Raw genomic sequence first — 10658 nt, 5'->3', positions numbered from 1 at the left:
AAACTAAATTATTTTCTTTTATTCTATTTCTTTTGTTGGAATCCTTTTAAGCGCAATTATATCTGTTAAATATTATCTAAATTGTTACTTTAAATTTTTAATTGTTATTGCTCTTATATTTGTTTTTAAAAATGGATTACAAGCGTATGTTCTCAACGCCGCCTTGTAAAAATAATAAGACGACTCAGCCTACCTCGGAGGCTGGGACGAGTAGCCAGAGGGAAAATAAAACTCAAAACCCAGGCTCTGGAGTTGCTGAGGCCACAGAGAGCAGGTGCAGCACTCCAGATTCAGTTGCTCAGTTATTAGAAATGTCTCTCGACGGGGAACTTGACCTCCTCGATATAGAACCCTCCAAAACCCCACACAAACCAAAGAATAAGTCTAGGTCGAAGGCTTCGAGAGTCGCGAGGCCCCTCCCTGCTGTCGCTGTGGACGCGAAGGATATCCACTCGATGTACGCTGTCATCCACAAACTTACTCAGGCCATAGTTTATGCAATAGAGGAACACAAAAGTGTTACCTCTGAAAATAAAAAGTTTATAGTACAAGCCGCTCAGGAGATTAGACTCGCCACAGATATTTATATGGAGGCTGTGATGGAACCAGGGGATTCGAACCCGACACCTGTGGTCACAGCTCCAACAGCAACACCCCCCACACCCCCAATAGCACCCCCAGTGGTTGATAGCACACTGAGAGAGGATATCGTGGCAGCAGTTAGGGAGGAGATGTCGAAATTCAAAAATGAGCTGCAATCGTTAAGTGCAGTTCATACATCCCCCACACATTCCGAAATAGCTACAGTTAATCCCCAGCCACCCTTAGTTAAACCCCCAAAACCTAGTTACAAGCCCGCACTAGTTATTACACCTATAGAACAGACCAACAACAAACAGGATACAATCAAGAAATTTAAAAACAGTATTACCTTCCGCAATAGATCTTATGCACCCACTAAAGTTCAATCTATTAAAAATAATAAACTAAGGGTGGAATTCCTTAATGAATTGCACTGTAACGAAACACTTGAACTCCTCAAGGAGTCTGAAATAGTTACCGCGGAACCCGCCAAGAAGCTTCGACCTATGCTCATTCTAAAGGGAATATCTACTGATGTTTCCCTCGATGATTTAGCTACAGTAGTTATACAACAAAACCCATCAATCAAAATACTTTTAAATGAGGAAAACGATTTCAAATTAAGGTTTAAACGTAATAATAATCGAAATGTAAACTTATATAATGCCGTTTTTATTGTTAGTCCGGTCGTGTGGCGTGAAGCTAACCGACTGGGCCGACTTAATATAGACCACCAGCAGGTCTATGTTGGTGACTTCTCACCTTTCATGCAGTGTTACAAGTGTCTGCAGTTTGGGCACATCAGTAAAAACTGTGTGTCCGACTGCCGGCCTTGTTCACACTGCGCTGATGTGAGCCATCAACATTCTGTTTGTCCCAATTTAGTTAATAAAACCACCCCTACATGCTTCAATTGCCAAAAATTTAATAATAAAACTAATAGTAATCTTAATTGTGAACACTCCGCTATGTCATTTTCTTGCCCAACAGTTATTTACATGCAAAATCAGGTTAAAAACAAAATCGATTATGGTTGCTACTAAAATCCAAATGCGCCTTTGATTAATATATAATTTTACATAAATTAATATACCAATGTTATAATCTTAGTTAATATATACAGTTTACACATAATAGTTATTTTAAACCAGTGGTAACTGTCTTAATTTAAAATGTTATTTAAAATATTTGTGTATAAATATGTTTAGTTATAAATTTATTATCGTATAAATATGTTTAGTTTTAAACTTGTTACTATGAATATGTATAGTTTTAACATTATAGCTTATAGATTTGAAGATTATTGCATAGTTTAGTTTGAGAAAGCTAAAGTATATTAAAAGTAATGTAAATTAAGCATAATAAGATATATATAACATAAATATATAAAAATATAATTAAAAAAAAAAAAAAAAAAAAAAAAAAAAAAAAAAAAAAAAAAAAAACACAAAAATATACAAAAAAATATAAAAATATACAAAAAATAAAAAGAAAAGATATTAAAATATTATATAAAAAGATATATACAAAAAATATATAAGATTAAAAAATATACAAAAAGATATTAAAATGTGTATTAAAAAATATATATATAAAAAATACAATATATAAATACATCTATTTAGATATAAAAAAAAAAAAAAAAAAAAAAAAAAAAAAAATTGATAATTTATAGTTTAAGTTACATCTAAATAATTTTAAGTTAGAAAATAGTCATGTACAATAAGTTATAACAAAAAAGTGTGTATTTTAAGTATTATATATTTTAAAAAGCGTCTTAACTTTTATATGTTATATTAAGTGATTTTTATTTCTTGTTATAATGGAAAAAAAAACATGTGAACAACAAAATTATTTTTGTACAAGAAGTGTCTTACATTTTATATGTCATATTAAAGTTTTGTGTCTCATAATTACTTTGAAGTCCTAAGATAAAGTTATATACAAATTCCTAAATGTTATTAAAAATTTTCTTAAGTCCATCAGGTCAACTCGATCGACCCCGGCCGCCCGTATCCATTAGCGAGGACTGCGGTCGTGAGAGTAGACTGGATATCAGTAAAATAAATTAAAGTCTAGGGCTTCAACACCCAAAAAAAAAAAAAAAAAAACCTAACCTAACCTAACCTAACCTAACCTAACCTTTTTTTTTTTTTTTTTTTTTTTTTTTTTTTTTTTTTTTTCGTGAGGAAATCCTTTTACGGATACCGGCCCGAGTGGGGACTCGAGCGGGTTATGTGGGACTCGCGGACTTGGCAGATGTAGGCCGTCCGCATACCCACTAAAACCTCACGGTGCTCCTCCTCGACCGCCACTGACCGCGAGACACGGGGACGTGAGTCTTCCGCGAAACGCGGCGGCGGGAGCCTGCAAGGCACGTCGCGGAGTCAAGGGTGTGTGGGCACCCTCGACGGCCTGCTCGGAGTAGCGCGCGGAAGCAACCTGCGCGCGCCTACTCGGGCCAGGTTGGTAGGCGGTCAGCTTCCCCAAGCTGACCGCCCTCTGGCACATTAGGGCGGAAGGCGGCGATCGTGTGCCGCCCTCCGGCGACCCGGTCTCTTACGGCGGATGGCGACTTCGGCAAAAGCCTCCCTCGCCCGTTCCGCCGACTCCTTCTCGAGCACCACTGCCTCGCAGAAGGATGAGACCGCATCCCACGACGTCTCGCTGCCGGCCATAGCTTTGACCACGGCCGGCAGGGAAAGGTCGTCCCCTATGACGTCGCGCAAAGCGCGACGTTGAGACGCCCAGGCTGAGCACACCTCCAATGTGTGCTGGGCCGTCTCATCGAGGCAGTCGTCGCAGTGGTGGCAGCGAGCGTCGGGCTCCCTCCCGGCGATCCGACACAGATAACCCCCGAAGCAGCCATGCCCCGTGAGCACCTGTGTCGTGCGGAAGGTTAGGACGCCGTGACGCCGCGCTAACCACTGGCGGAACACTGGACGAACAGCCTCGATCGTCCTCAGGCCGGCAGATGGTGTTGCCAGCCGAGATTCCCACAACTCCATTGCGGCTACCCGCACCTCCTCAGTGCGTGCCTGGCTTGCCGGTTCCCCGGACACTAGGCCACGACGCCGGCAATAGACCGACGCCAGAGACCGAGCATCCAGATCCCACGGCATGACTCCAGCCAGCACGCACGCCACCTCACCGGAGATGGTCCGGTACCCCCGTATCGCCCGGATGGCCATCACCCTCTGCGCCCGTCGCAGCAGGGTGATGTTTTGCCGATCCAGGGCGTCCGCCCAGACGGGAGCACCGTAGAGGGCCATCGACCTGACCACTCCGGTGTACAGCCGACGGCTAGTGGCGCTCGGCCCATCCACATTGGGCAAAAGGCGCGCCAGTGCCGCCGCTGTCTTCATCAGTTTCGGGGCCAAGGATGTGAAGTGGCCCCGAAAACTCCACCGACCGTCCAGAACAAGTCCGAGGTACTTCATGCTCCTTTTGACGTCTATGTTGACGCCACCGACGACGATGTGGGCATCAGGTGGTGGGCCCTTACGAGGAGCATGGAAGTATAACGCCTCGGACTTGTTCAAGGCGACTTCCAGACCAAGCCGCTTTATGCGGCCGACAATCTCCGCTACTCCAGCGGTCGCGAGGACCGCCGCCTCCCGATAGGTCCTCTGCTGTGCCAAGACCAGCGTGTCGTCGGCGTAGCAGAGGACCTTTATCCCCCTCAGGGTACCGCCTCGAAGCACCCAGTCGTATCCGATGTTCCAGAGGATCGGACCCAGCACCGATCCTTGTGGAACACCGGCCGACACCTCATACTCCTCCCAACCTCCTCCAGGAGCCGGAAAGGTCACAGACCTCCCGGACAGGTAAGCCCCGATGACGCGGCGCAGGTATGGAGGCACACGGTGGTATAAAAGTGCCTCCTTAATGCAGGGCCAGGGCAGGGAGTTGAAGGCGTTGGCGATGTCTAAAGACACCGCCAAAACTCCATCGCCCAGGGCCACCGCATCCTGCGCATGGGACTTCACCTCCAGTATGGCATCCACCGTCGATCGCCCCCTGCGGAAGCCATACTGCTGGTCCGAGAGGTCCGGACCTGACCCCTCCAAGTGGTGTTGTAGCCTCCTGGCTACAACACGCTCGAAGAGCTTGGCGATCTCGCTCAAGAGCACGATGGGCCTGTAGGCGGTGGCTGAATCCGCCGGGCGACCCTCCTTCTTGATGAGGACTAGCCTGCCTGTCTTCCACCGCTGTGGAATTATGGCTTGAGCCAGACAGGCAGAGAATAGCCCTCGCACTCTGGGCCCAAGGATGGTAAGGGCCAGAGTCAGCGCCCGGCCGGGAACGCCATCCAAGCCTGGGGCGGTGCTCTTGAGCCGAGATCGGCGTAAAGCTTCTTCGAGCTCCGTCTCATCCACCGGTGGTGCGACACTGTCCACTTCCTCCTCCTGCGCTACAGGGCGGGCCATGGTTGGTGGTGTAAAATTGGCCCGCTGCGGGAACAACGACGTCAGCACTCCTCGGAGAACGTCCGGTTGGAGCGACTGCGTCAAGGGCGGAGCCCACGTCCGGAGTTTGCCGCACACCATGCGATACGGCGTTCCGAACGGATCCCCGTCTATCCCCGCGATCAATCGGTCGTTAGATTCTGCTTTCGAACGACCGATTTCTTCCTGTAGCGCTTTCCGCGCCTCGACGTACGTGCGGTACCGCCGTTCCTCCTCCTCTTCCTCTCGGCGTACCCGCCTGCGATAGTGCGTGTACTGGCGTCTCGCCTCAATGCAGGTGACACGCAATTGAGCGATCTCTCCCGACCACCAGTACACTTGTCGCCGCTGAGGGCGGTGCCTGGAACGGGGCATAGACGCGTCGCAGATACGCGTCATAGCCCTCTGCGCCCAGGTGGCAGCGTCTTCCACAGACGCCAAACTCTGGGGCAGCCAGGCCTGCACTATCGCAGCCTCCTCCAGGAGTTCTCTGTCGAGACACCCAAGTCGCCACCGCGGTCCGAACTCTCCCGAAGTTGGACTGGGGGCTGACTGCGCCGCTGAATGTGTGGAGATCTCATATTGGATGTAGAGATGGTCCGAGAGAGTCTCCACATCATTCAGCACTCGCCAGCCCTGAACACGGCGCGCTAGGACAGGGCTCGCAAACGTTATGTCCACGACGGACCCGCCCTGCCTTCGCACACACGTGTTTGTAGTCCCCCGGTTGAGAACTGACAAACCGGTGGCAACAATCCACTCCTCCAGTGTCGCACCACGTACGTCCGTCCTTGCGGAGCCCCATACGCTGGATTTCGCATTCAGGTCTCCTGCGACCAAGACCTCCGCCGCACGGTGTCTTTCCACCATTTCCCCCAACCGGATTAGGAATTCCTCGAACTCTGCAAGAGTTCGATTGGGGGAAAAGTAGACGCCTATGACAACTAGGTCACCGACATGTGCCGCGACGCATCCCGCACCCTTCTCTACTCGTGAAAAGGGCGGAGAGCCCGCAGCGATCTGGGTGACCAGAGCTACCACCCCGGTGTTGTCTGCGACCCAGTTGTCACGCGCAGGAATGCTATAAGGCTCCGCAACGACTGCCACCTGAATCGACCACTGCACCAGGCTTTGGACCAATAAATCTTGGGCTCTGGCACAGTGGTTGATGTTCGCCTGAAGCACGGGGAGCGCCATTATTGTTGCTCCATGTGCTGCAGCTCCTCGCCCTGCGTCGGGGCTTCAGGTCGGCTTCTGCTTGTTCGTCTCGCCGCACCTCTCCGCTTCCTCGATTGAGCGCACATCTTCGCGCACGCTGCTCCACCTGCCAGGTGATCCGCAGGCCTATTTGCGTCCTCGCAAATAGGGCAATGCGCCGAAGCAGAACAACCACTTTGCTTGTGCCCTGGTTTCCCGCACCTAAAGCAGTGTGCACTCCGGTCCTTGTCACTCCTGCAATTTGCCGCGACATGCCCTACCTCGTGGCAACGGAAGCAGCGCAGGACGCGAGGCTGCAGTAACTGCACGCGTGCCGACACAAAGCCGACCAACAGCCTTCCGCCGCTCACTTTCTTCGCTGCTGCCACTGGGCAGCGGACCCAGGCAGTGCCTAGTCCATTCCGGTCTTGGCGGATCTCACCCACCTTAACGGCGCTAGCGTCGCAGCCACCTGCTCGACTCACAGCCGCCGCCACCTCCTCCGATGTCACAGAGTCATCGAGCCCACATACTCGCAGCTCAGCACACCTGGTGGGCCTCGAGACCTGCACATCGCCAGCATTAAGGACGCTCCGCAGATGTTGCGCGAGAACGTCCGCCTTCTCTCCGGTATTGGCACCCGGCAGTTCGAGAAGCCTCGCTCCCGTTGAGGCAACTCTGAACCTGACGTCCGTGATTCCCAGATCCTCCAGTACCACCTTCTCCTTGATCTGGGTCAGGACGTCTTTGTAGGTGACTTCTTTATTGGCACCCGGTTGCAGCTTTAGTGCGACCACAGACGACCTAGGAGGTCGTAGCCTAGGTGCTTTTGGCGCAGATTTTGGACGCGCCTTCCTGCCCTTCGGCTGCTGCTGAACAACCTTCTCCTTCTTCTTTTTGCCCTTCTTGGCGACGACGTTCCACCCCTCGTTAGTGTTTGCCGGAGCAGGTGGTAGAGGCCGCGGCTCGGGAGCTTTCGCCGCTTGTGCCTTATTGCTCTTCCCCTTACCCTTGCCCTTGCCTTTCGCAGGCTTTTGTCCTTTCGTGGGGGCTGGGTTAGCGGGGGGCATGAGTGTGGTCACTCTGGCCTCAGTCGCGCTTGTTGCCGAAGTTGAGGCTACATTCGCTTGCGTTTGGTCTGACGCAAGCGGCGGGCGCAAGCGCTTAGCTGGCAGTAGCCTGTCTTCCAAGCCTTCCAAGCGAGCACTGACCATGGTCCCGACTTGGATCATTATGCTCCTTGTGAGCTCGTCAGGTGCCACGAACTTCTCACTAGCAGATGGTTTGCCAGGTCTCTTCTGGATCTGCTGCTCCGCACCCCTATTCTCCTGTGGGCGACTGCGATCAAGGTCAGCCCGTAAAAGACTGACCTGACTTTGCATGTCCTTCATCTCCTGTTGCAGCTTGGTGTTGTGTGCTCGCAGTGTGGCGACCTCCTCGGTCACTGTTCGCTGAGCGAGCGTGTCCACAGCCACAGCTATAGACTTAGCTGCCTCCTTCAGGGCCTTCGTAAATGTGCCCTTCAAATTTCCGGATTTGCTGGCAACCTTTTGGATGATCGCCAGACTTTCTGCTACCTGACCTTTCAGGTCTGAGGTTAGCCTCGACTCCTCCAAGTCCAAATCCGAGAGCAACGACATACTGGACAAAGCCAAGTTTGTGTTGCTTTGCACAGCTAGGGTTCTTTGCGCCACTTCTTCCTCTGCCCTAAGCCGACGTTCCTCCAATTTTGCCTTCCTGGCCTCAGCCTGCACTTCACATAGTCCCGTTGTCGTGGGCCGTCCTTTCCCTCTCCTGCCAGCCGCGATTTTCGGCGCTGGTCTGTCCGACACTCCCTCTCCAGAAGAACCGGATTCGTCGCTCCTACGTCTGGGCCGCTTCCTTCCGTCTTTCAGGAAAGACGCCCTTACGGTCTTTGACCGCGAATCGACCGAGGTGAGGCTCTCCGTATCCGAGCCCTTCGACCCAGGCACCCCCCAGAACCTTCCCGCAGACGAGATGGACTCACGTCTCGATCTCGCATCGTCGGACGCAATCGTCACTCCTTCGCTCAGGTCCAACCTCTCAACCACGACCCTCGCTTCCTTCAGGACACCTCCGCTGTTATGAGGCACCTCTTCCAACACCTCCACAGTCTCCTGCAACTCTCCGCCTTCCACAGGCATCTCTACTCCGCCTGTCACAGGCACTCCCACTTCTCCGCCCTTCTCAGGCACTCCCTCTACTCCGCCCATCTCGGGCCCTTCCCCAGCAACATATCGGCAAGGCTGGCCCCCCCCAGATTCGTGGGGCTTGCGTGCCGTAGCACGGAGGGATTCCCCGGCCTCGTGGAGACCGGAACCCTCCTGGGGTAATGAATTGCAATTCTGCTTGTCCGACATGTTTGTTACTGTTCCACAGTGGGGCTTTTCTGTCGGGGTGTGCTCCCCTAGGCCGTGTCCATAACAATGGACTAAAGACACGCCCATGCCTAGCTGGTTTTGGTCCGCGCCGGGAATAAATTCCCGGTCCACTCGCCCGCAAGTGCGAGTGGTTTCCCCTATCCGCCACCGGGGGACGCGCCCAGTAGGAGACCAGCAACTCCCTTGGGAACCTAACCTAACCTAACCTAACCTAACCTAACCTAACCTTTTTTTTTTTTTTTTTTTTTTTTTTTTTTTTTTTTTTTATCGTGAGGAAATCCTTTTACGGATACCGGCCCGAGTGGGGACTCGAGCGGGTTATGTGGGACTCGTGGACCGGCTGAAGGCCGATCCCAATACCCACTAAAACCTCACGGTGCTCCTCCTCGACCGCCACTGGCCGCGAGACGCGGGGACTAGAATCGTCCACGTCGCGGCGGCGGGAGCCTGCTAGGCACGTCGCGGAGTCAAGGGTGTGTGGGCACCCTCGACGGCCTGCTCGGAGTAGCGCGCGGGAGCAACCTGCGCGCGCCTACTCGGGCCAGGTTGGTAGGCGGCCAGCTTCCCCAAGCTGACCGCCCTCTGGCACATTAGGGCGGAAGGCGGCGGTCATGTGCCGCCCTCCGGCGACCCGGTCTCTTACGGCGGATGGCGACTTCGGCAAAAGCCTCCCTCGCCCGTTCCGCCGACTCCTTCTCGAGCACCACTGCCTCGCAGAAGGATGAGACCGCGTCCCACGACGTCTCGCTACCGGCCATGGCCTTGACCACGGCCGGCAGGGAAAGGTCGTCCCCGATGACGTCGCGCAAAGCGCGACGTTGAGACGCCCAGGCTGTGCACACCTCCAATGTGTGCTGGGCCGTCTCGTCGAGGCAGTCGTCGCAGTGGTGGCAGCGAGCGTCGGGCTCCCTCCCGGCGATCCGACACAAGTAACCCCCGAAGCAACCATGCCCCGTGAGCACCTGTGTGGTGCGGAAGGTTAGGACGCCGTGACGCCGCGCTAACCACTGGCGGAAAACTGGACGAACCGCCTCGATCGTCAACCGGCCGGCAGATGGTGTCGCCAGCCGGGATTCCCACACTTCTAATGCGGCTTCCCGCTCCTCCTCGGCGCGTGCTGGGCTAGCCGGTTCCCCGGACGCTAGGCCTCGACGCCGGCAATAGACCGACGCCAGAGACAGAGCATCCAGATCCCACGGCATGACTCCAGCCAGCACGCACGCCACCTCACCGGAGATGGTCCGGTACCCCCGTATCGCCCGGATGGCCATCACCCTCTGCGCACGTCGCAGCAGAGTGATGTTGTGCCGATCCAGGGCGTCCGCCCATACGGGAGCACCATAGAGCGCCATCGATCGGACCACTCCGGTGTACAGCCGACGGCTAGAGGCGCTCGGCCCATCGACGTTGGGCAAAAGGCGCGCCAATGCCGCCGCTGTCTTCAACAGTTTCGGGGCCAAGGATGTAAAATGGCCCCGGAAACTCCACCGACCGTCTAGAACAAGTCCGAGGTACTTCATACTCCTCTTGACGTCGATTCGGACGCCACCGACGACGATGTGGGCATCTGCCGGTGGGCCCTTTCGAGGAGCATGGAAGTATAATGCCTCGGACTTGTTCAGGGCAACCTCCAGGCCCAGCCTTCTAATTCGGCCGACGACGTCGGCCACTCCGGCCGTCGCGAGCACTGCTGCCTCGCGATAAGTCCTCTGCTGCGCCAAGACCAGCGTGTCATCGGCGTAGCAGAGGACTCCAACTCCTCGTAGGGTGTCGCCTCTCAACACCCAGTCGTACCCGATGTTCCACAGGAGTGGCCCGAGAACCGAGCCCTGTGGAACACCGCACGACACTTCGTATTCCTCCCATCCTCCTCCAGGAGCCGGAAAGGTCACAGACCTCCCGGACAGGTAAGCCCCGATGACGCGGCGCAGGTATGGAGGCACTCGGTGATAGATAAGTGCCTCCTCAATGCAGGGCCAGGGCAGGGAGTTGAAGGCGTTGGCGATGTCTAAAGACACCGCCAAGACTC

General features: G+C 53.5%; 1 protein-coding gene across 1 annotated transcript; it reads right to left on the bottom strand.

Moving 5' to 3' along the window:
• Positions 1-2569: 2569 nt before the first annotated feature.
• LOC146529747 (uncharacterized) lies at positions 2570-6227 on the bottom strand. Its single transcript, XM_085201984.1, has 3 exons — positions 4842-6227; positions 4018-4214; positions 2570-2630 (listed from the first exon to the last, which is right to left on the bottom strand). The coding sequence occupies exons 1-3, from the start codon at positions 6225-6227 to the stop codon at positions 2570-2572; spliced, it is 1644 nt and encodes a 547-aa protein (XP_085058110.1).
• Positions 6228-10658: the final 4431 nt, after the last annotated feature.

The sequence above is a fragment of the Heliconius melpomene genome, chromosome 18 (assembly GCF_056956725.1).
Source record: "Heliconius melpomene rosina isolate 202511_hmr_F chromosome 18, ASM5695672v1, whole genome shotgun sequence".
Taxonomy (NCBI): Eukaryota; Metazoa; Arthropoda; class Insecta; order Lepidoptera; family Nymphalidae; genus Heliconius; species Heliconius melpomene.
Note: the sequence above shows the minus strand (reverse complement) of the source record. Positions and strands in the feature narration are given on the sequence as shown.

Bases quoted from the DNA above. Each gene is read 5' to 3' on its own strand.
- LOC146529747 (XM_085201984.1), bottom strand. From the start codon at position 6,227: ATGGCGCTCCCCGTGCTTCAGGCGAACATCAACCACTGTGCCAGAGCC. The intron at 4,215-4,841 runs GTGCGAGGGCTA...GTCTTGGCACAG, and splicing joins TTACCATCCTTGGGCCCAGA to CAGAGGACCTATCGGGAGGC. The intron at 2,631-4,017 runs GTACCTCGGACT...ACTGATATCCAG, and splicing joins GACGTCAAAAGGAGCATGAA to TCTACTCTCACGACCGCAGT.